At 39.0% G+C, this 26,344-nt stretch overlaps 1 protein-coding gene across 5 annotated transcripts in view; it reads right to left on the bottom strand.

The window, feature by feature from the left end:
• LOC131032595 (probable serine/threonine protein kinase IRE4) overlaps positions 1-26,344 on the bottom strand; it is a 317,811-nt gene that overhangs the window by 258,760 nt on the left and 32,707 nt on the right. For all 5 annotated transcript variants that reach the window (XR_009103480.2, XR_009103481.2, XR_009103479.2 and 2 more), the window contains exons 2-6: positions 17,788-17,876; positions 17,463-17,642; positions 15,722-17,071; positions 13,854-14,026; positions 1,167-1,416 (exon numbers count right to left, since the gene is read on the bottom strand). Coding sequence is in view for 2 of the 5 variants with exons in the window: in XM_057963623.2 (XP_057819606.2) it covers positions 1,167-1,416; positions 13,854-14,026; positions 15,722-17,071; positions 17,463-17,642; positions 17,788-17,876 (2,042 nt within the window). In the remaining 3 variants the exon portion in view is untranslated. The remainder of the gene's footprint in view (positions 1-1,166; positions 1,417-13,853; positions 14,027-15,721; positions 17,072-17,462; positions 17,643-17,787; positions 17,877-26,344) is intronic.

The raw sequence follows: 26,344 nt of genomic DNA, 5'->3' as shown, positions 1-26,344 counted from the left end.
AAAATAGTAAGTTCTTGCCTCATCAATGTTTGAAACCCTAATTCTTCATTCCACATAGCCGACGGGTCTCAGGGATAGGCCAATGGACCACTAAAAGTGCATCATCGAGAAGGGGACATTACACATATTATGTCCTGCTTGCTTTGGACAAATATTGTATTAAGTCCTGCTTAATACAAAATAATAAGAGAATACAAAATGAAACTAACAAACTAATAGCACTACCAGTCAAATACAAAATTTATAACCAATTTTATGGAACATCAAGAAGGTAGATTTATGAATATCCGATCATAATACCTAAGGAGCAAACAGACCATTAGTAGGTCTTTATATTAGCAGTACTTCCATCACATACTATATAGATTTTACTAATTTAAGATTTACTCCCTCTAATCATATTTTAGTAATTACTTACTTTAAGAAACTATGGTTCTTTTAACCCATGATTGGATGCACTTTTGAGTCCCATTAACTGGTATTAGTCACCTGTGGACATTAATTTAATTTCTTTCTTTCTTTTTGTCGTTCTTTCTTTCCTATCCAATGGATCTTTATAAAAGATCAAATTTGAAATTTAGTCATTAATTATCATTCAAACTCACAGCTACTATTCAGTACAATGCACATACAAATAGTGGGAGTAAAAGAGAACATTTTTCCTTAATCTTTCAAGTGTTGCACCATATCTCTTTATCTATGGAAACATTTTAATGTACATGTGTTAGGATCCATAAAACATTGTAATGTACATGTAGTAGGATCTGTAAATGTTTAGGTTATGGAATTTTAAAAATAGTAAGAAGATGTACACAATTAAATGTGTCCTTTTCATGATAATGTTTGTATAGTTAACACTACAACAATCATAAGCTAAGTCCTTAAATGCAAAATAGTAATTGCTAGCACAACCAAATCAATAACCAATTTTAAAGTGACCCTTGGTCTTCCAATTGTTGTTTCTAGTTTGGTGCTTGAAAGGAGCTAGTATTTGTAATAAGTTGCTCGAAAGGAGCTGGTAATTGTAATAAGTTTGTAACGTGGATGCTCAAATGAGCAAAAGAATGACCTTGGTGATTCTATGATACTTAATACAAAATAACCAATTTTAAAGAACATCCCAAAATGATACTCCTATTAAAAGACAAATTATCTGTTCATAATACCTTAATAGCAAAAAGGTCACCCGTAGCTCTTTTTCTCGCAAGAAATACTTTACCAAAGGCACCTTTACTAATTGGCTTGATAATTTCAAAGTCATGAATACTTGTTCGCTCTTTATGAGCAGGATGTGTAGGCGTTGACATGATACTTTGGGCAGCATCATCTGTCGATGACCTATCATCTTCCTTTAACACAGTTGAATGTGCAAAGCTTTTCTGCTCTAGTGTCTCACAAGCTATAAAATATTTCTCCCTGAAGAAAGGATTAGAAAAAATTAGAAATCAAATAGTTATGACCAGAAAAACCAAAGACCACTTTCTTTCTGTGAAAATTATAAATCATTAACCAAACCAAATGATTTTCCCTCCAAATGGTGTTCTTTCATTTCTTTCATTTTTGTAATTCCTTTCAGACAATAATGTCAAACCCACCAAGATTAATCAATGTTTTAGCATTTCCATTTCCAAAAACGAATAAAAAGCCTTCTCTATCAAACAACAACTATGTGTTTTGTATTATAGAATATTATGCAGAATGCGTCATGGGATGTAACAGGGATAAAAAAAGGGAATAAACAGAAGGTGTATATGCATAGTCATCAAATGAACTCCATTACGTATTTATAATTTTATAAATATACATTGCAAGTTTTGGAAGAATAAATTAACAAATGTTATATCATTTCACTCATTGTTGATCTTAGGCCCAGGGGTGACACAAAAGACGATAAACAAAAGGATTCTAATAATTTCAGCAGATATAATTTAAGATCTATTCATAACACAGTCAAACTGAGAAGACAAAGAAAATGCAAAGAAAAGACAATAAATACACATGGTAGAACTGTAATTCAAGGCTATATAACTTATGAATCTATGATACAATGATACAAGAGATAGAATGTATTAACCAAAATTGAATTAACTAGCCCAATATTCAATAAATGGCTTGTTGGTACTCATACACTGTGGGATCACCTACCCAATTGAGATCAATTTTTACCAGGTTCTTTTCACCTTACCAACTGAGCCTTTTTGTCAAACAATTTTGCATATATATTTGAATGAAAGGTTTCTGATTTCTGAGTTTATGTTATTGCAAAGTATTCAAGGCTGAATTTGCATGGACACAGATACGGATACAAATACAGATATGGTATCAGATACAGATATGGCCTTTTTTTAAGACCCCCAATATGGGCACAGCTGGATATCACATTCATAAAAAACACATACACATATATTTAACACAATTTTCTAAGTTATTAGAGGAGATTTCCATTACTTCAAAAGCAATATAGATACAAAATTGCCACAAAAATAATTATAAGTTGATTTAACAATTTACAATATGCAACAATAGTAGGGTTGCCAAGGAAGATAACCAAAAAAAATGGGTTGCTTGTAATGTTCCCTAATAATTAAGTTGCGAAAAGTAAATTTGAAACAATATTAATTATTTTATATTAATATTCTAGCCATTGATTAATATAAATAATTAATATTATTAACGCATTGGTGAATAAAGTGTTAAACACCGTAATTATTCTTAACTATTAAGGTGGTTTCCTACGGGAAATAATAAACCAACTTATTTTGAGAATAAAAGCATGGCATTGCAGTGGACGTATATGCCTGAATAAAAAATGATTTGTTATTAGTGTGAAAGATACACATTGAATTGATTCAGATTGCCTTTCGTCAGTTAATCACTGGCCTATTGGATGTAAGATTTCGGAGAAGAACCGTGTTGGATCGAAGCAGCAGAGTAATTAATGGAGTGAGACTTTGTATGTGTTGCGGGCGCGTGTATTTCTTTACATGCGAGACTGTTACAAACCACCGGGGGCTAGGTGAATACGGCACACTCTTTCTTCCGTGCACCACCGGAGGCTAGGTGAATACAGCGCACTCCTTCTCCCGTGTCCTGTAACCTGTTAACGGTTGTAGTGCAGGGTTGTTATCGCCGTGAAGGGAAGCCGCGATCCTCGTGTAGAGGTAATGGAAGTGTCACCAGAGACGATGCAAACCATAATGATTTCGTGTTCCAGGTTGGGGCGTGCAAGTTGATTATCTAGTGGGACTGAGTGCGGGAGAACTGTTGGCGACTATCGGTGTCTCCGTCTGCATTAACCATCGGTGAATGAATGGTTAACTGTAGGTGAATGAATGAAGACTCTTGGTAGTATTCTGCAATACGTTTGGCACCAACGTGAATGAACAACCGGCAGTCACAGTGTATCTATCAGGTGCACCATATAAAGAAATTCTTAACCCATTTCCTGATGGAATATTTTATCAATTGATATCAACTTCATTGAATAATGATTGTTCAATTTCCTGTTGGCAATTATTATGTTTATCAGCAAATATGAAAGTAGAATTGCGACTCTGTGTAATAAACAATAAAACTGTTTAATGTATTCCAATAATCCACCAGCTGTGTTGAACCATATGTGTCTGTTATATCCGGGACATAAATCTATCTACAAACTGATCTTAGTTAAGGAATTTTACATTGCTGAAATAGAGCACTCATTTGTCTTTCTCATTTGGTGTAGGTTTTGTTTATACCAAAAATAAATTTAAAAATTCCATGCATGAAGTCTTTTTTAATTAAATTTAGAAATATTTACGTCAAATTTTTTTTTTAAAAATCACATAATATCCGGTACAGTTGGAAAATCAAGGTTTTTCGGGCACGCGTGGATATAGAATCCGACATGTATCTATTACGTATCGGATAAGTATCCGTTTCGGATATGGCAATACACATGCCCAGGGAGGGACAAAGAAGTATCTACAAAAATGTTTGCAGAAATGCTAAAACAGTTACAAAACACTGATGTTTCTACGAAAATGATAAATAACAGCGTTCACTGATTTTATGACAAGTACCAAATTTGCTATGACAGTAGAGATGATTTTATTTCAGACTTCACAATCTGAGCAGATTTAGATCTATAAACATATAGAGATCCCTGACCTTATAGTGCAGCAATATACATGTCTTAAGGTGTATAGAATGTTGTCAAAGTTCTGCAGAAAACAACACTTCATTTTCCAACATCCATGCACCAGTATTCACCCAAATATCAATATCTAACTCAATAAACGCACCCAGCAATGCTTAAACTGCAGATTACAATGTTCATGACAGTTACAAACTTGTCATTCAGAAAGATATCAGCCAATAAGGCCTTCCAATCATCCAACAAACCACTCAGCTCAGTAAAAGCCTGTCAAACATCTATGATAGCTGCTTACAAGTGTTGACCGACTATGCAGAAGCTTGCACACCACTTAGAGGTAGATTTGTTGTACAAAATGAGGTCCACAACTTGTGTAATGTCCTCATTTTCATGAGGATCGGTCCGCACAAGTGTTTGGCCTATAATTTGACCCCCGTAGGCCAAGGAGTTGTTTAGGGGGTCGACTTGGCGGAAATTGGTGGCTTCACATTCTATTTCTACTTGGTTTTATGGAAAATTAAGGAGATAACACGTATCATGAGACGTGTGCACTTTAATTATAATATAATATTATTATGAAGTGCATATGTAATAAAATAATAAAGTGACTTAAGTATAAAATAAAATAATTAAAAAGTCACTTAAAAATAATAAAGTGTACCTACCCTCTTCTAGAACGAATCTTATGATGGGTTATGAAAAGAATAAATAGAAGAGGGAAATGGAGGGATGGGCATCAGTTGTTTGGTTATCCCTTAAATTTGAGTTGTGGAGCCAAGGGTTGTCCACAGAATTGATACTAGGGAACGATACCTCCCTTCGATCCGCATAACTAAGGAGGTGAAAGATCCTCTGAAGGGTTGCTTATGAGTGAGGAGTACTCAGCTCTTCACATTGAGCTTAAGGAGATTTTATATCAGATTGGAGAGTTTGCTTCAGACTGACATATTGACTCGATTTTGCCCTTTGGTCATGATAGATGCAAGCTTACTTGTGATTGAGGGAAGCGATATTGCCTAAGGAGGAAGGCGATGTTATCTTGGTGTATTAGAAGGTGAATCGAGTTGAGTTGCAGTCAATTATCAGATTGGAGCAGACTTCACCTTTCCCAGGATTTTGATTACTACATCATCTTTGTGCATCGATTTTGATAGTGGAGGATAGCGATGTCAATTAGAGAAGGCAATCCCTTTATGATATTTTGTATGAGATTTTGGTGATAGTTTGGGCTGCATTTGAGAATCTATTCAGAACAGACCCGTGCCACTTGGAAACCTCGATTTGGCTAATACTTCATGATTTTGCCTTGAGATATATTGTTGGTGTAGCGCCCTCTTCTAGAGGTGAGACCAATCAGTTTGGAGTGGAAATTGGACATTTGTATGCAGATTACATTTGGTTCTCAGACCTACCACTGGCAGCAGCAAGGATGGCACTAGGCATGGTTTGATATTGCATGTTGGAGGGTCCTTGATCTTGGATATTGTTTGCTTCTTCATCACTTCACTTGGGCAAACTCATATCAGGTTCCTAAGGCATCTTTATTTCATTGTAATCTCAGTTGTTTGCACAAGTCATATGAGTGCCACTTGTCTTCAGAAAATCTGAGAATTAGTAATCATTATCAGACCATGTGTTTTGAGTTTTGTAATGATTCATTGAGCTACTATATGAATAAGGATCAAAGCATATGTTTACCCACTCGGGTGAATAGCTTAAAACATAAAGCACGTAATGCAGAATAATGCCATAGATATCAAACAATTATAAGAGATGTTATTCCATTCATAAGTGTTCCCTCACAAGTTACATTCGGAAGTATTTAAAGGTACCGAGGAGGTGCGATCGCCAACCGTCGCACCGCAACTACCACCCTGCGGTTGCCAACTAACCAAGACAATGACAACTTAATTATCTAGTTTTATTTTCATGTACAATATTGCCGCCAACATCATCCCCCCCAAAAGAAAAGAAGTCGTCTCCGGACGACTTAATACAAAATAGAGATGACATTAAACAGAACTGCTGACGCCAGTCGAGCCCGGAACTTATACACCTACTGCGTCCTCACCTGAAAACCCTTTTCTGCTACCATCCAATGCTCAAGTGCGGATTTCACCATTAGTGCTTCCTTTGACATCACAATCCTCCTGTGCCTAAACCAAACTTGTCTGCAAAACATTCTTTTCAGTCTCAGCCTCCACCAACTGCTACTCAAATGATACTGTCTCCCTAGCCAATTTGTCCTCGATAGTCACTGGCATTGCCCTCTCGGCATCCAACTCCTAGGTACGCTGAGCTAAGTCTCATGCTAGTACTGCCTCCAACCTGGTGGTCAACTCCTCCCGAACCCTCTGTGCATCCACCAAGGCAACCTCACGTCCAATCGAGACATACTCCAAGTTCCTCAAGCATACCATTCCTGCCTGGAGGTGGCCACAACCTTCTGGCACAAAGGCTAGGAGACGCCTCAAATCCTCCATCACTCCCCAAAGGCTAACAACTGAACTTAATAACTCCCTGGTACCGTACGACTTCGCGTGCCTGCAATGCCTTCCCTCAGACTCTGTTTGTTCGCAACCTCCAAATCCGTCTCCCTCTACGACTTATGGCTTCCCCGCCAATGCTTAGCTGCGGGCTTCTTTCTCACAGTACGGGACAACCCAACAATTACCGTGCCTTCTCTGATGCCCTTCGCCAGACTCAAAAAGTGTATTGTAGCTCAAAAATAAACTGGGGGTCTGGGGGCAGTGCCCCCAACAAGGTCGAGGGGCAGCGCCCCTCGCGGGGTCCGGGGGCAGCGCCCCAGGTGTGCTCCCTGTCGCAGTACAGGGCGGGGTCGAGGGGCAGCACCGCCAAGACCAATTTACAACCTTCAGAACCACACGAAAGTCCGTGGCGAGCATCATTTCTGTGATATTTTAAGATGTCAAAACCCTTCTTCTCCAATCTAATATTTTCAGCATCCTGGCTCCACATGTCACCGAATGATTTTTCAATTTGGTCGTCGTCGTTTTTTTTTTTTTAATTTGTTTCCTCTGTAATGTCCCCGATGGCACCCCGGCCATACAACCTCCCCGTACGATCAACAACAACACTGACACCTCCAATCCTATGGCCACCTGCCCATGCCGTCAACACCCCTCCACCGTACGAATCACCCCATACGAAATATACGACCAACCGTCTACCATACACACCGTACGGGCCTCCTTCTGCACGCCGAACGCTTGACTACCTCCTGGATGGCTGTGTATGGCTGCGTATGCCTTGCGTGTGCCTGCCCTATGCTTGCATGGGCGTTGCGTTGTTGGGCGGAGTGCGTCTATGCGTTTGGGCGAGGGTTGTTGCGTGTGCACGTGTTTGTCTTCGGCTGTGCTTATGCCTTGCGGCGGTGTTGCCACCGCACGGTAGTGCTACCGTACGGTGGTTCCACCGCCGGTGTTGCCACCGCACAATGGTGCTACCGTACGGTGGCTCCACCGTGGCTTTCTTTTTTCTTTTTTTTTTGTAAAAAAAATTTCCCAACCGTACGGTCAACTGCCGTACAGACTCGTACAGCCGTAAGTTTTTTTGTTTTTTGTTTTTTTTCCCACAAACCCCTACGGCCGTAAGGCTTTTTTTTTCTTTTTTTTTTTAAATTTCCTAATTTAGTTGTCTAGAGAGTCTTCGGCTCAGGTCCCCTATCTCTGGGATCACCCTTCATCCTTCTCGGTTTTCCTCGCCCAAGAATCTCCCATGTTGGTCCCGTGCCTCTCAAGTCGCCTGCCCGGCCTCTCGAGTCCCCTTCCATCCTATTGGGTTCCCCTCCGGACTCTCGGGTGTCCTTTCGGCCTCTCAAGTCCCCTGCACGCTTCTTGTAGTAGGGTTTCAATTTGGACCCTTTGGTGACAAGTCTATTTTCGATGGCCATCCGAAGACCTGGAACCACAAATTCTACGGCAACCACGGTCTCCTTCTCGTACATAAGAAGAAGAAGAATAATAAAGATTTTGAAGGCTGCGGCCTTCCACACAGGGTTCCAATCGTTGCCAATGATCTTGGGATTATCTACATCATCGAGGTTTGGGGCGTCTCCCTTCCAATATTCTCTGTATTCCGGCAGGTACACCTCCTCTGTTGCTTGCTCTGGTTCCTCTACTTCGAGCCTGTAGCTCTGGAACATTTCGTAATCCTCCATCTGCCATGGAAGAGCCCGTTCAATGACCCTGTCTCATCCCTGGAGCACTCTCCTAGTTTGAGAATCCCTTCGTCGTTGGGCTCCCTGCAGCCCCGTCCTTCGTCCCTCAGGTCGCCTTTTCCTTCACCCTCCGATTCCGAAGATGATGCAAGTTCCTCGTCGACAACCTGGGTACTCAGATCAATGGTGTACTTCCGCCCCCCTTTCTCCATAGAAAGGATGTTCTTTTTCTAGTCGTGGTTCACCTTTGCTGTAACCAGCCACCCTCTGCCTAAGATGGCGTCGTACCCCTTCTTCTTGAGTGGGATTACCACAAAATCTAGTATGAAAGGTTGCGTGCCAATGGTGACCGGCTGGACCATCAGGGTGCTGAGTGGCTTGATACTGTGCTGGTCTGCACCTACCAAGTTGAACGTGGATGGCCATAGTGTTGGCTTCCCCAGCTTCTTCCACGTATCCTCTGGCAGTACATTCACCCCCGAACCTCCGTCCACAATGGTGTCTTTGAGGATAGCCCCGAGAATTCCCATCTCTACTACAGCAGGATGCTGACCACTATTTAAGGCCAACAACATTGGGTCAACTGAGGGGCTGACCAGACCTTCCGCCCGTGTGGCACGCAAAGGTGCCTGCGCAGTGGTTTGTATGGAACTAAAAATGGCGGTTCTTAATTGTGGCATTGTTTCTAGAAGGTCCTTTACCCTTATAGGTACTTCCATCTGCAGTACTTGCCCAATGATGTTGTTTTCAGCTTCCGTACGGGATGATGTACTCGCCACCTCGTTGTCCTGTCGTTCGTCCGTCATCTCACATTCAATATTGGCCTTTGCCTCCCGTAATCTCTCCTTCTCCATACGAGGGTCGGGATGAGTGGCCTTTTTCGTCTGGGCGCGGGTGATCACCAATACTTCTTTCTCACCAGTCTTCTCAGCCTTCTCAATGTTGAGGAGATTAACCCCTGCCTTTGGGCAATTTGCGTCCTCATGGTCGCCTGGCCCACACCATCGGCAGAGATGCTGAGGGGTGGCTTCCTTCGTGCAATCACGGGCGAAGTGCCCCCACTGATTACAGGCCCTACATTGGATCATTGGCCGGCCCTTGGCGTCATACTGGATACGGCTTTCGTTATTGTTATTGTTGTTATTCCTTCCATTGCCGCGTCTGTTGTCCCGGTAACCTCCAGATGATGCCGTTGTGTTGGTTTGTTGGGCCGTACCCACTGGTGCGGATGTTGTGGCCTACTCCGTGAACAACACTTGGCTCATTTGCATACTTCGGGTTTTCATGTTGTATGGGCATTCCTTGGTGGAGTGTCCCATCACTTGGCAAATCTCGCATAATGCTTTCTTCGGGCAAGTACCCTTTCTATGCCCCTCCTCTTTGCACTCAGTGCACCATATGTCCCCTTCGGTCCGACCAGTGCTTCTCATTGTTTTGAACTCCCTCCTCATTCGCTCCATGTCTTTCTGGAGCGCTTGTACCCGCTTGCCAGCCTCGTCGTCGCTGCTGCTTTCCTATGAAGAGTCATCCTCTTCGAACGAGCTATCCTTCTTTTTTTTCTTCGATGTCTTGGTCTCGCTCACTAGATCCATCGCTCTATTGTATGTGTCTTCGTACAATGTCGGTGGAACAATTTTCATCTTCTTTCGGAGGGAGTGTTTCAGTCCCTCCACGAACCATCTCTTTTTCAACCCATCCGCTAGTTGACTCTCCATTTTCCCCAATAGTTCCTTCAGCCGCCGACTATAGGCTTGGACAGTCTCGTTCTTGTTCTGCTTTGTTCCATAGATTTCCGCGACTATTTCGTTGTCATCTCTCAGGAGGCGGAACTCTATTCCAAACTCCTCCTTCAGGTCGGGCCATGTGCCGACTTTGGCCTTATCCATATCTGAGTACCAGTCTATGGCCACTCCCCTCAAGGTTGTTGGGAATTGTGTTACCCATTCGTCTTGATTGGTAACACCGTTTGCTAACCATATGGTTTCGCATGTTCGACAATGGCGGACGGGATCTTCCTTCCCGTCGCCGTTGAACTTCGGTAGTTTCTGTTTACTCGCCATTGATGGGGGTCGTCTCCCCTGAGGTGGTTGTGGCTGTGTCTGAGCCCCTGCGCCGCTCCCTCCAGCGTCGGTGGTGTGTCTTGCGTGGGTGACTGAGAGTACGGTGTTTTGCCTGCCGTGTGTCGCACTTACAGCCATACGGTTGTCCTCCCCTTTGTTCTCACCCGCGCCCACTCTTGGCTCCCTTTGGTGATCCTCACTTCGTGGTGTAAGGGATAAGTTTCTAAACTGATCTCGAGTCTCCTCAACTAGATTCCGCCGTAACCTTGTTTCCTCCAGAAACTCTTCGTGGCTCCGCACCCTACGGTGTTCTGGCGACACGTAGAAATTTTCGTCGGCTTCTGCACCCTCCGTGACACCTCCTTGGTTCCCCTCGGGCCACCCTTTGGCAGGTCGTCCTTCGGCAAGTTGCCTCAGCCTCCATCTACGTTCTACTTGCTGCTCCAGAATCAAGGCCCTCTGCGCGGCCTCCCACTCGTCCGTTTCTACTTTTTTATTTCTATCTTTATTCAATAGGTTGGGCATTAATTGCCGTACATTTCCATAATTCACAATACATAAACCAAAACACGTCTTTATTAATTCATTTCCTCAGATACAACTCGTGTCAATGACACTTTTATTTGAATGTAGAAGATTCAAGGTTCAATTCCTTCCTGGTCTGGCGCCATCCCGTTCTGCTTCCTGTCAGCTGCTATCTTCGTACTGCTGAAGGATCTGTTGGCATCGCTCTTCCTGGGCAATCTCCTCCAGGCGAGCTTGTTGTGCCAGTGTTGCCTGTGCAAGCAACCGGGGAAGATGGTTCATCAACCGGTTTACTGCCGGGCTCACCTCCAACATTGTCTACACGGCACTTGGTGGGATTTCCGCCTCCGTCGCCTCTCATCAGACGTAGGTTTGGATGGCTACCTGAAGCAGAATTGAAAATTCTCTCGTTGCGGTGTCTTCTCCTGTGTAAAGTTCTGTTCGTGCATCGTCGGCCTCTGGGTTTATCTCACCAACGGGTAGGCCCATCGTGTCTGTGCGCCATCCGCGTCATCCGTTCCCAAGTACGTCTAAGCAGCGGCGCCAATTGTTTACCCACTCGAGTGAATAGCTTAAAACATAAAGCACGTAATGCAAAATAATGCCATAGATATCAGACAAGTATAAGAGATGTTATTCCATTCATAAGTGTTCCCTCACAAGTTACATTCGGAAGTATTTAAAGGTACCGAGGGGGTGCGAGCGCCAACCATCGCACCGCAACTACCACCCCGCGGTTGCCAACTAATCGAGACAATTACAACTTAATTAACTAGTTTTATTTTCATGTACAATATTGCCGCCAACAGCATATATGGCTGCACCTTATGTAATTGAATTCTGAGGTTGAATGTCAATTATTTGACAAAATGTCAGCAACTAGATATCCCGGTTAATAAGCATCATTTGTCTCATAATACATTTGGGTTGCTATACTTCCATTTGTGAATGTTCTTACATGAAGAATTAGCGTTAGATGTCCCTAATATCAATCTGAAACTAAGATCAGCAGACTGAAACATTGTTAGCCAAGTGTTGGACGAAATATCTAAGCCAAAAGAATCAGAAGTATATATCAGAATTAGCAAGGGACATTACAACTTGCAAGGAAAATCAACTTCAAATCTAAGCTTCCCATGCCAACCTCATAGTTGACTTGCAAAATGGAGTTGCTACACACAGCCATGATGGTCCTTTCCCCACACCAAAATTTGAGAACTCTTGATGATTCCTCTAGCAGTCAATCTTGATTCTTCTTGAATACAATCTGCACGGAGTCGATCAAACTTAGGTAATTTTGACCTTCCACTTATGCTTTGGATAAATGGCTCCCATGAATGAGGCAGACCATTCAAGGCTAGCATAACAAGGTCTTTATCTATCACTTGATCCCCAATTGCGCATAGTTGATCTCTCAATTCTGAAATTTTCATGAAGTAGGTGATGACTAAATCTCCTTTTGCCATCTTCACTTGGTGGAGTTGTTTTCTCAAGGCAAGAGCCCTACTTACATTGATACCTACAGACATCCCCCTTGTGCTCCCAGCAAAACACATCGATCACCGAGTTATCCCGTAGTCAAGACTTGACAATCGAAACCTTGAGGTCGTCCCCATTGATCAATTTAAAATAGCATTAGGGATTTCTTTATCTCAAGAGAGGATAGGATACTCAGCGAGTACATTCTATTCTGTGTTGGGCGGATGGATTCGTAGCAATGCGATTTTAGCCACATCAACAGGTTCACTTTTTAACTAACTAAATATAAATAATCCCAAGAAGCTTAGGACTATTTAAAATTTAATTAAATAATTATTTCCTTAAAATACCCAACTTATCCTATAGGAATAAAATAGGCTAACAGTCTTCGATTAATGACTCATTCTAATGAAGGGGACATTATATTCTATGAAAAATACGTATGACTCAAAGATTATCACCTCTATAGGTCATCCATGACATTCCCAAGACAAACCCACCCCAAACTCATCCAGACCAAATACAAGGGTCAAGACATGCAAATTCAGCCTCATAGTGTCCAAAACAAATTGCTTTTCAAAAGTGAAAAAATGTCTCCTCTATGTTGATAGGTGAAGTCTATAGAGGGCGTTAGTTGTTAATGGGAAAGATATATTCCTGCACAATTTTGCATTAGAAGCCTTGTCAAAAATTCCATTAAAAGCTCAGGGCATTGTGGTTTTATGGCATTGACTAAGTGTCTACTTCTGGTTGATGGAGATGATAAACTACCCCTATGTTTTTAGTAGGTTGGAAATTGATGTAATGATGATAATCTGATCCTTTATCTTGAAAGTCCTTGCTTGGGTTTTATTATTAGTTCAGCATTCAATAAAATTTCAAGGAACAAGTATGACCAGCACATACATTTTCAAGCACTTAAGCCTTGACCTACCATAGCTATAAAAAAATAGATTATCAGATAAAAACTTCCATTCCAGAGAGCTTTTGTATAGATTGATTTATAAAACTATTAAAAGTCCGATTCAAACTTGGCATCTGACTTAACTAGATAACATGATTTTGAAGATGTCTTGCATAAGCATCTGCAGAACAAGAATGTATTATAATTTTTTAACATAAAACAAAAAAATAAAGAAAATATATTTAGCTTAACAGAGAAAAACTTTCATTCCTGAAATCTTTTGTATTATTAAATATATGAAGCTATTTGTAGTTCTGAGATCCAAACGTGTTATCTGCCTTTACTAAATAGGTAACCCAATCTTGGAAAAGATTGAATTAGCAAACTAAGGAAAAATATAAGTTAAAATCTTCTATATTTATTATTTAACCAAATACAACAAAAGAAAAGGCCAAGCCTTGATTTTCCATTCGAATAAAGAACAGTGAAATTTACGGTTGGAAGAGGCAGAAAAACAGATTGAACATGTATGTTCAACATTAAGCACATAGATCAGAGCAATTTGAATACCTTAAAAGTTTTTCTACAAGACGTCCAAATGTTTCCACAATTAGAGCTTCAAACTTGCTATGCTGCAAATTATCCTGTAGATCTTGCATGCAAGCAGTCAAGTATTCTGTTGCCCCTTCCTCTGTGATATTTGTATTTGCCACACAACGTGCAATATCTGCAAGATCAGTCATCTGCAAAGTCAAAAAGTCAGTCAAATAGCAATAAAGAAACAAAGAAAGAAATTACATTTAAATCCATAGAGGGTATAGATAAATGAGACATAAAAGTAGATCCAGTAATGATAGGAGGAAGGAGTCATAAATGAACTCCAATGCCCAAAAGAAACAAGGAACGACAACCTAAATGCTAGACGTCAAAAACAATTCTAAATAGGGGATAAACCCAAAATGGGTAAACCATAAACATGACAGAGAAAACAGTGCCACATGATTCAAACATTACGAATAATCATGTCAAAAGAGAAAATATTAGTGATGTGTATGTTAAGAATATATTCATATTAGATCATAAACATTCAGATATAACTAAAGCAGTATTTACCAGAAAAAAATCATCATTAATCAACAGCCAGTTCCCTGGAAATTCATTCCAGAATAAAAGTGAGCCCCAACAACCAAGTCACATCAAGATTGTAAACATCCATCCCTAGAAATTAAAACTATCCATAAGATAAATTGTTGTGCATGAGTTACACTCCATTCCATTGGGTCTGAGTATTCTAGTAGCGTACAAATTTGAAAATTCTATGAAGCCATCAACAACTACTTTGCAGCTGCATGTTTCACTTTGAATGGAATACAAGGATAATCCTTGTCAAACATTTCAGAAAAATGAAAACAAATGGAAATAATCCTTTTAGCAGTCATATTAATACTTTCAGCCAGACAGCTTGTATAGCAACCTTGATACTATATTAATCATGACAACTGCCAACCAGATGGTGTGGGTAGCAACACTGTTACTAACTTCAGCATGATAGCTGCAAGCTAATAATAAAAAAGATTATTCGACATTTCTAGAAAATGAACACGATGCAAATGAAATGCACTTTGGAAACAAATCTAGGTCCCCATTATTTTAGGTATGCCACTTCTGTTGGTGGCAATATTGTACACGGAAATAAAACTAGTTAATTAAGTTGTAATTGTGTTGGTTAGTTGGCAACCGAGGGGTGGCAGTTGCGGTGCGACGGTTGGTGCTCGCACCCCCTCGGTATCTTTATATACTTCTGAATGTAACTTGTGATGGGAGAACAATTATGAATGGAATAACATCTCTTATACTTGTCTGATATCTATGGTGTTACTATTCTGCATTACGTACTTTATGTTTTAAGTTATTCACCCGAGAGGGCAAACAACTTCCATAATATAAGAAAACAGCAGCAATACAAAGTTGTAGTAACAGATTAAATCCTTGAGAATCTGAGATTGATAAAGCTCCAGATTTCAATAAACTTGAACCTTTCTTATGCAAGTTTTACTATTAATTAAGTGCGATGCTTGCATACAAGAACTATACCATTGTCATTGATAAAGGAACAAAAGCATATCCAAGAAGGAAAAGAGTTTCTATTTAGCACGTGAGAGAATATCAAATATTTAGATTCATCATTTATGATATTCTCAAATAAAAAGTAAAATGCTTCACTAATTAATTCACTGTATTCGTGTGCTTATAACAGTCAACTGAAAAAAAATCATATACTGATAGCTTTCAATTTCGAGATAAAATTGTAAAGGACTACAAAAGAAGAATAACATATATAAAACAAGTAATTGATATCCAAATGTTTTACATGTCCAATTAATTCTCTAGGATGAACTGATTAACTAGCAAATCTTCAAAGCAAATAAGTTGCATACCTGCACAGTATCTTCAGCTCCTGCCAAATTATAGCGTTCCAACCAAAAAAAATCAATGAGATTGGCTCTTGGAGTATTTAAACTAGAACATGGGGTCAAGCTACCAACTGATGACGAAGCAAGACCTTGTTCAAATTTCTGTGCAAAAAGACCTTTTAAATTATTTGCACTAGGAGCCCTACAATCTTCGATACTAGCTGTATCAATCTCATGAAGGTCTTCAACCATACCCTCCAAATATTTATGGTGCCAATCACTTAATCCAGGAGATTGACTTTCAAATTCATTTGCAGCATGTAAATTTTGCAATTTAGTGGTGTCTGGACTGCCAGAAGATGTTCGAAAACTTTTTGGAGTATATGATTCTACTATCTGTTCCAAAGTTTCTGCTATTTTTATCAGCCGATCATCCACATTTAAACCATTAGAATCACACCTGTCAGCATATGCACATATGTAAGAATGGGGCTCCAAATGTGAGGTAGGCACTTCTTCTTCACATATCCTACAAATTACTGATTCAAGGTCTTCCATACTAGTTTGCTGGTCACCAAATGAACCTCCAAATGTTCTATAATGCATCTTAGAAGGTGAACTATTATGTATTGCAGAGTCTTGTGAACCAAAATTTTCATCCCAGGCAGCAAATGACTTACCTTTCGGTACTGCCATTTTAACAGAAAACCTACTTGAATCTACAGGATAACCTTCTGCAGACTTGTTCTGAATTTGTGATTCCAGGTACATCACATTTTTTTCTATAGCTGCATAATGGTCTGTATGGGACCCATTTGTCTGAGAAGATGATTGTATTGGGAAACCTTGTTTACCTGATAACATAGTTGGCCCATCTCTAATGAACTCACTTCTGGTAGCATTATCAAGCTTTTGGAACTTAATAGGATCAGATGCTACTTTGTTTTTCTTGCTAGTACCTTTCGTCCAGCTCGTTTCAACTGAAGGGACCCCTTTTAAGCACTGCTTGAACTTATGAATTGAATCTTCTTGATTTGGACCACTCTCTTTCTGGAGCTGCAGCAGCCTAGTATACCGTGTCAATATAAAAAGCATGCGTGTGTGCAGTTGCTTCAGTAATCCTACAGGCATCTGTTGTCTCTTCTCAGCCAAATCTTGAACAACACTTTCACATTGTCTACGAAAATCATTGGGAGACATCATGACACATTCACGCGCCAGAATCAAAAGGTCCTCAATTTTCTCCTGCCATTCCGGATTACAAGAATCCTTTTTCTCAAGGACTTCAAAAACATCTCCAGCAAATATTTCAAGTTCCGAGTTCACTTCTTCTTTAGCCATGTTGAATCTATGGTGCAAGGCTCCTAATAGTTCCTGTCCAATGGTAAACATCATAGGTAGGCAAGGGCAAATGAGTTAGGTTTTGCAAAATAAAAGTACAGCTTACAAAACAAGGACTGTCGAATGAACGAGTAACCAACTAGTTAAGACATGTTGGAAGCCTTTTGAACACATCGCAGATGAAATTCTTTTATTCAGCTAGTATGTTGTGTTAGTAAGCAGCCAGATATCAACAGATTTAGAACACTTCAAATAAAATAAGAATAGTATTTCTGAGTAATCATGTCTCAGAAATGGCATCAGTCCATGTAAATTTATTTATGCAATCCATGCCTGCAGACACTGCAGATGCATATGCTTGCATGGATTTGTCCTCCAAAAAAATAACAGATGCCAATTACAACGTAACAAGAAAGAACTTCACCTTCAAATCATTGTCACTATGTGCTCGAGGGCAGGCTGGACGCATGCCACCTCGGGGTCCTAATTCATGAGAGTAGCTCTTAAAACCTTTTGGGAATTTTCTAATTTGTGATTCTTGCAACATAGGTTTTTTTCCCAGCATATCCTTCCCATTACAAGTAACTGCATCTTGATAGGAAACCTGTCAAGTCAAACACAACACAAAAGGTTCACTATTAAATTGAAAACATAGAGGAAATAGAGTGAAGCTCTATTTTACAAATAGTATTCACATTGCAATTGTATTTACAGAAATATTCAGAAAATAAAGATGATGGAAACTATACCTGAGAGTCCTTTGAATAGAAATTCTGGTTAGACTCCTTGTCGAGGTAAGCTGCAGAACGATGGGAGACATTCTTCCCTCTGCCATGACCTTTTCCATAACAGTGATCAAACATTATTTCAATTCTAGTTGATCATAATTTGACTCTCTTTCTCTCAGAACTGATATTTTCTTAATGTTTTTCAACCATTCATATTTAGGAAAAGCATGATAAATTTATTTTTTCTTTTTTTTTTAGGTGTAAGTTATCGCTATGCACAAAGTGGGGTAAGCTTGGGCAACTTTTTGAAGGTTTTTAAACCTGAATCACTCTCAAGTGTATTCTATGTTGAAATCTCACCGAATGTACACTGTGGTCATGGGTCACCCCTTCATAGTAAAGGGGCTTGAGACTGCATCATATTCTTAAAGATATACCTCATCACCACTATGAAAAATTAATTGCTCAAATAATCGATATATTTAATGTATTAACAAAGGAGACGAAGGTTCCCTAAATAGAGCTTACAAGACGATGTTTCTAAAAAGAAACACTCATTAACAGGAGTTACAAGTAACGCTAAAAATAAAGACTACTCTAAAAAAATTACTCAAGATGACAACTAAGACGACAACTAAGATGACCACTATGGAATAAATATAATATCATTTTAATACCCTCACTTAATGGTCGTCGTACTCACTACCCTATAGAAAAAAAAAATTACTCAAGATGACAACTAAGACGACAACTAAGACAACAACTAAGATGACCATTATGGAATAAATATAATATTAGTTTAATACTCTCCCTTAATGGTCATCGTACTCACTACCCTATTGAAGATACTACAAGTCTTTTGATCACAAATGCAAAGAAGGCTGCCCCTTCTCTTCGTAACACTCCATTGCTGTTGAGACCTTTCCTAGATCTACAGAATGTTAATGATCAAGAGTACCAGAATCCGTCCAACCTGATGTTATCCTCACACTTGAATTACAGAATCATCATACACAAATTATTGAGCTGGAAAAAACTTGAAACCACGATTTTGAGGAAAAATTGGCAAACCCTCCAAAGAGCAACAAACATGATTTAGCAAAAACCACAAATACTTTTGGAGATGAGCACTGAGCACTGAGCACTGTTCACTCCAACTCCAAAACAGGCTACACGATACCACGTTTGCAAATGTTTGCCCCAGCAATTCCAGGTGTGACCCAAAACAAACTCCCTTTATATACATATATGCAGCAGTAGTTAAGTTCAAAATACACCACTATGCTAATAGTCAAATAACATTAAATTATATGGAAGTGGAAGTAAAACCCTCAATATTCATTCAGTGAATTAATATTGAGGGTTTCAATCCCACTCTCATATAATATAATTCTCTTTTATGAAAGTGAAAAAAAGGTAGAAAAACTATCTAAACAGTTATAGCCACCACTAGTAACGTACCTATAAAACTAGGCCAAAGTGTAAGTTTAGATGAAATATCAAATAACATTAGAAAGTCCATATCACACACTCTAAATCTTTTGCAGAGGTGATCCATAAATCTGTTAGTGGACTTAAAATTTTAAACTAATAGAACACAAATATTACACTGTTATATCCATGCAAGATTTTATGAAACTATGGAGTGATGAGCAAAAATTCTTGAACAGCATCTAATTTGCTCTCAAAGCACTCATTGGCCCATATTTTTGTATTAGAGCAACTGCTGCGAACACACAAATCATGATTTTGAATTCATGTATTAACTCATTGTGCCCTTTCTAGATCATATTTTGATTGTGAAGCTGGACATGGATCAATGTAAGAAAATTCATGTACCCACCACTATGAAATCGACTAGTTCTGATGCTACAAAAAATTAGAAAATACATCATTGAAGAAGAAACTTACAGATAAACAGAGACTCCAATAATTTGGGTGCTCTGATTCCTTGAATTTATTACCCTTATACTCTTTCAATATTTATCCTACGATTCCTAAAGAGTATTTTAAGTTATCAAATTAGGATTGGGGGGTCGAATATGCCTTTTTGGCATTAAAAAGCAATTTTAAAAAGTACATAAAAAACACTTTTTGCACCAAATTCCTGACGACTTCTGCCAAAAGGGGCAAAATTCTGCCCGGGTTCTGAGTTTGGCAGGGACAAACCCATAGGGCTTGGGCAGGACCCTATCCAAACCCAGGAAGAACTGGCCCAGGACCAAGACCCAAAAACGAGGGGAATTGGACCACAACCCAGGGGATCCAGGTAAGGAACCCGGCAACTTAGACAAAAACCTTCCCTGCAAAAAAAAATTTGAAAGTTCACACACAATTGCGAATTACTGAACCCTCCGAAAATCCTAAGCCCTCTCGTGAGGGAGTCAAACCCAAACCAAATCCCACTCTGATACCATGAAAAATTAATTGCTCAAATAATCGATATATTCAATGTAGTAACAAAGGAGAGGAAGGGTCCTTAAATAGAGCTTACAAGATGATGTTTCTAAAAAGAAACATTCATTAAAAGGAGTTACAAGTCACGCTAAAAATAGAGACCACCTGACTAACTCTAAGACTCTAAAAAAAGAACTCAAGATGACAACTAAGATGACAACTAAGACAACAACTAAGATGACCATTATAGAATAAATATAACATTATTTTAATAAACTATGCAAGAAACCTTTAAGTGCATAAAAATTAAGGCTCTATACCTAAACATACTCTTTTTAGATTCAAATAATAGTTTCACATGTGTTCAAACAAAAACTATTGAACTATGCATGAAACCAAAGGTTGCAGAAGATAAAACTTCCTTGAACCATGTCTCGTCAAACTTCTATTACTTAGTTGGGCAATTTAAAGTTATAAATTTTCTCTTATAAGCATGGAAATCAAACAAACTGGATACAAAAAAGCTTGACTTTCTTTGAAAATGAACCACATACTAAAAGAGCTATTCAAGGTCAAGAATGGAAAAATCCTCACAGCTGCTACAGACAACATAAAATCAGAAACATGTGCTTGAAAACATAGGTAACACAAGTATTTGAAGCTCGAATGGATGAATCGGGAATCAATAAAAACTTACTTCTTAAAAGCTAAATGCCACAAAATATTAAAGAATGGCTAAAAGTGATCAGAAGGGTGTCCAGATTGGCTGCAAATGGTTCAGAAAGTTTTCAACCTCTCACCAGGAGTACATGGAGGATTTTGGGATGTAGAATACTTCAGAATCTTGAAAATGAGTTTCCAGTCCACACAGAACTATTTTCAGGACTCGGTAACTACAACATAAACTGTCTTAAATGCTAGCCCAACATAAAGTTATAACAATGGCCACTACCAATCCTTCTATCTCTTTGTGTATCATAGTATCCATGTTTGTTAAAAACAAAAATGCAATACAAGAGATTCAAAAAGAAAGGTAAAATACATTTAAGCAATCATTCCAAAGCATGTAGACTTGTTACAAGAAATTCAACTTAGTGTCAATCATGTATAGAGAGAGTCAACTTTGATCAACTCCCAAAAATCAAATGTTGTATATGTACAGGAAAAATGCCAAAAAAGTGTTTCTTCCCAATTCAAAGGTTGTTTGGTACTACTGTGCATATATATTGGAGTTGCATCCAATTTTGTTAAGTTCTTTCAAAATTCCGTGATCAAAATAGAAGAGATGGAGATATGATCTGAAAGTTGTATTTTATCTGCTATAGCGTGTTTTAAAGATGCACCACACTTATCAATTTCGGTGTGTGCATCCTCCTCAATGTAAGCATGCTATATAAGTGGATGAGGGGTTACATAGTGAAGAGATGTGTCTTCCCACGTGGGAAGTCACATCTCTTCCCTACGTACCTCTCACCACAGTATATAAACTAGTCACCGTTTACTTACCCGATCGGAAGGAATGCGACTTGTTTGAGAATCGCTTTACCACCCGATACCATGAACAGTGTAACCGTTGGTCAAACGCGATAAGTTAACTTTGGTTTTATTTATCATTAGTTAACGTTAACATATTAGTATATGCGATCAAATTAAATTATATATATTGGAAGCATGAAATAGTACGACCGACGTTACAAAATTAGCACTCCCTCTTAACTAGGGAGGACACATTTCATGTTAGAGAAAACATCACAATTCATCCATTGATTGTAAAGAGAGGAGATATCACACCATAGTGATATTCAAAGATATGGTTCAACAATGAATATCAAGTCTCATGATACTCACCATAACTCATAGTTATCAAGTAAGGTATGTGCACTGGCATCAAGTCACATGATGCCTACCATACTGATAATGATTTCATGGCATGTCCACGAATATTATGTTCATGATATTCACCATGAAGATCTCTATCATAATTATGGTTTATTTAATGATATCAACCAACAGATATCTACCATAATGTCTCAAAGATATATATACTATCATGACATGTCCACAGATATCAAGTCACATGATATCCATCAAGATAGTTAAATTGATAATTGTAAAATCGTCACCTTACAATATCAATTTGAAGCAAGTGTTCATTATTGAAAAGTCGTCACCCTTCAATAGTGTTCACAGAAGGCCCATGTAGTCATGGAGTCACACACATGACAAATAAAAGAGTTTACACACTAAACATCTTTAAATATATTAGTATATCAGAATACATGAGACTCTATGTCAAAATTAAATAACATTTTCAACCATACCAAGTTTATCTCTAAAGTGTTCAATCTTGATCCTGGAGAGAGGCTTGGTAAGAATGTCTACAATCTGATCACCTGTACTAATATAATTCAGTCGGATCACATTCCTTTCCACCATATCTCGAACATAGTGATAAGGAATCTCAATGTGTTTAGACCTGTCATGAAATACTGGATTCATTGAAAGTTTGATGCAACTCTGATTGTCACAGTAGATGACAGTAGGATTAAGGGCTGACCAAACAGTCCTACAAGCAATTTCCGGAGCCATATAGCTTCTCTTGCTCCCATGGAGGCTGCAATGTATTCAACTTTTGTAGAACTCTGAGCAACTGAAGACTGTTTTCTACATATCCATGAGATCATTGTTGATCCTAAACTGAAGCAACATCCTGATGTGCTTTTCCTATCAACTATGCTTCCAACCCAATCAAAATCAGTGAATCCATGTAGGTCAAGTTCTACATGTTTATATTTCAAACCAAAACCAATAGTTCCTCGAAGATATATCAGAATATGCTTTGCAGCAACAAGATGTATTTCCCTGGGTTCACACATGAACTGACTTAGTGCATTTAGAGCATAACATATATCAGGTCTTGTGTTTACCAAATACATCAGAGATCCAATAATCTGTCTATAGAGTGTAGGATCTGCAAACTCTGATTCTGCAGCTGTTTCCTTTAGCTTGTGCAGATTTGTCTCCATAGGTGTGGTCATGGATCTACAATCCAGCATTCTAAATCTCTTGAGTATATCAATGGTGTATTTTCCTTGATTAAGGATTATACCATATGCCTGCTGCCAAACTTCCAATCCAAGGAAGTAGTGAAGAATTCCTAAATCTTTCATATCAAACTCAGAGGCTAATTCTTTCTTACATCGAGAAATACAATTATCCTCTCCTGTGATTAGTAGATCATCAACATAAAGAATAAGAATTAATAATTCACCATTGATTACCTTGTAGTAGAGATTTGGATCTGCTTCATTCTTGAAAAACCCTAATTCCAAGAGAGTGATCAATTCTTTCATACCATGCTCTAGGGGCCTGTTTCAGTCCATAAAGAGCTTTCTTTAATCTGCAAACATGTGATTCAGCCTTATGAATCACAAATCCTTCAGGTTGCTCCAAATAAACTTCTTCTTCAATCTTACCATTCAGAAAAGCAGTCTTGACATCCATTTGATGGACTTTCCATCCTTTAGATGCTGCAATAGCCAAAACTGCTCGGACAGAAGTGTATCTAGCAACAGGAGCAAATGTCTCTTCATAGTCAATACCTTCTTTTTGTGAGAAACCTCTGGCAACAAACCTTGCTTTGTGCTTCTCAATGCTGCCATCTGCTACATGTTTGATTTTGAAGAGCCATTTAGAAGATACCACAGATTTGCTTTTAGGCCTAGGCACAATATCCCAGACATCATTTTTCAGAATTGACTGATACTCTTTTGACATAGCATCTTTCCAAACTTGATGTTTGAGCGCATCTCCAACACAGGAAGGTTTTGCATCAATGATCTCACTCATCAAGGCAGTATAACTAGAAAATAGGTTAGGTCTCTTACTTTCTCTGAAGGTCCCCTTTGGAGCAGCATAATTTTCAGCTTCTTGAAGCATCATTTTAGCCCAAAGTGGTCTCTTCCTAGTTTCGGGATAATTTTCTTCTAAAGGTAAGCCTTGAACTTCATGCTCAGCATCTTCAGGGGTCTCCCTCTGAATCTAAGGGGCGGAATCCTCATCCAAGCTTGTAGGAGGATCTTGGTGTTCTAATTCATTAGAGCTTTTTGACCTCCTAAATGATATGTCTTCCTCAAAGATGACATCTCTGCTTAGTTCAATTTGTCTTTGACCAGGTATGTATATTTTGTAGGCTTTAGAGGTTTCACTGTACCCAACAAATACTCCTTTTTTTCCAGAAGGTTCTAACTTTGACCTCTTTTCTTTGGGGACATGAACATAGACTAGACACCCAAAGATCCAGAAATGACTTATGTCAGGTTTGTTGCCAGTAAAGGCTTCTTCAGGGGTTTTATTGTCAAGAAGAGAATGAGGACATCTATTTTGAATGTACACAGCTGTCCTAGATGCTTCAGCCCAAAATGAGGTTTCTATATTTTGGTCAAACAACATAGCCCTAGCAGCTTCTACTATAGTCCTATTCTTTCTTTCAGCTACCCCATTTTGTTGTGGGTTATAAGGTACAGTTAACTCCCTCTTAATCCCAACATTTATACAATAACCTTTAAACATATCAGAAGTGTATTCCCCCCCATTGTCTGTTCTTAAGGTTATGGTTTTCTTACCTGTCATATTTTCTGCAAGAACTTTGAATTCCTTAAATTTAGAAAGGATTTCTTCAGACTCTTTGTACCTCAGAAAATATATCCAGGTCTTCCTAGAATAATCATCTACAAATATTACATAATATATAAATCCCCCTAATGAGGGTATAGACATGGGTCCACATAAATCTGAATGAACTAATTCTAATACATTTTTGGATTTACAGTTGCTAGAATTAAAAGACCCTTTAGTATTCTTTCCCAAGGCACACCCTTTGCAGGCTCCTTCAGATTTTTGACTTAGCTTGGGTAAGCCGATCACCATCTTCGCTATCTTAGGTAGGGCATGGAAATGAAGGTGCCCTAATCTTCTGTGCCAAAGTTCATTCGAATCTAGAGTCTCATGAATCAAGGCTAGAGGTGGAGTGGTGCAAAGTCTGTAGAGGCTCCCTTGTCTTACTCCAATGGTGTGGGCTTTCTTAATGGTGGAGTTCTTTGGCCAATCAAGTACCTTTCCTTCCATAAAGGTTAATCTGTAACCCTTATCTTCAAGTGCAGAAACTGAGACAAGGTTTCTCTTTATACCAGGTACAAATAGAACTCCAGTCAGCTGTAGGGATATGCCTGACTTTAGGTTGATATTGCAGGTTCCTATTCCTATAACTAGATAATTTGAGTCATCACCAATTGTCACTTCTTCATTTGAACTTTCGACAAGTGTATCTAGGTGCTCACGAAATCCAGTGATGTGTCGAGATGCTCCGTTGTCAATCACCCATGTGTTGAAACTGGAGGTGACTTGACTAGAGAGGGCTGAGTAAAAGACTAGCTACTCGGAATTACTCCCTTTCTTAATTTCTGTCATTGAAGCTTGTTGTTTGATCCTGTCTGGACACTTCATTGCATAGTGCCCATATTGGTCACATCTGAAACATTGTACTTCAGAAATGTCTCTCTTCTTCTTTGAAGACCTCTTCCCATTTGAGCTGTTGTCCCTCTTTCTCTTAAAGTTCTTCTTTCCTTTCTTGTGGGAATTAGAGTTTAGAACTTGAATGTCTTCATTACCATTGTTTTTTTTTATTCCTCTTGTGACAAGCCGAGATTCCTCTTGAATGCAATCGGTTTTCAATCTATCAAAATTAGGGAATTTAGAAGGAGCACTGATTCCTTGAATGAACGATTCCCATGAGGTAGGAAGTCCATTTAGGGCCATCATAGCAAGTTCTTTTTTGTCTACTAGATGTCCAATAGTGGGTAGTTGATCCCTAAGCTCAGTGATCCTCAAGAAATAGGATGTAACTGTTTCTCCTTTATTCATCTTTATATGGTGTAGTTGATTCTTTAGGGTGAGAACCCTGCTAGTGTTGTTGATTTCATAAATGTCGGCTAGTGCTTTGAACATTTGAAAGGCCGTCTCATATTTAGAAATGACTGGTACAATGTGGTCTCTTAATGAATCCACAATTATCTTAAGGGCCTTCTCACTGTCTTTGCTCCACTGAATTTTTTCTGTATCATCAGAGGGTTCAAAAATTTCACTTTTGACATGGGAGTCAATTTTATTTTCTTTCAAAACA

The sequence above is a fragment of the Cryptomeria japonica genome, chromosome 3 (genome assembly GCF_030272615.1).
Source record: "Cryptomeria japonica chromosome 3, Sugi_1.0, whole genome shotgun sequence".
NCBI classification, from domain to species: Eukaryota; Viridiplantae; Streptophyta; class Pinopsida; order Cupressales; family Cupressaceae; genus Cryptomeria; species Cryptomeria japonica.
This window is presented reverse-complemented; position numbering and strand designations above follow the sequence as displayed.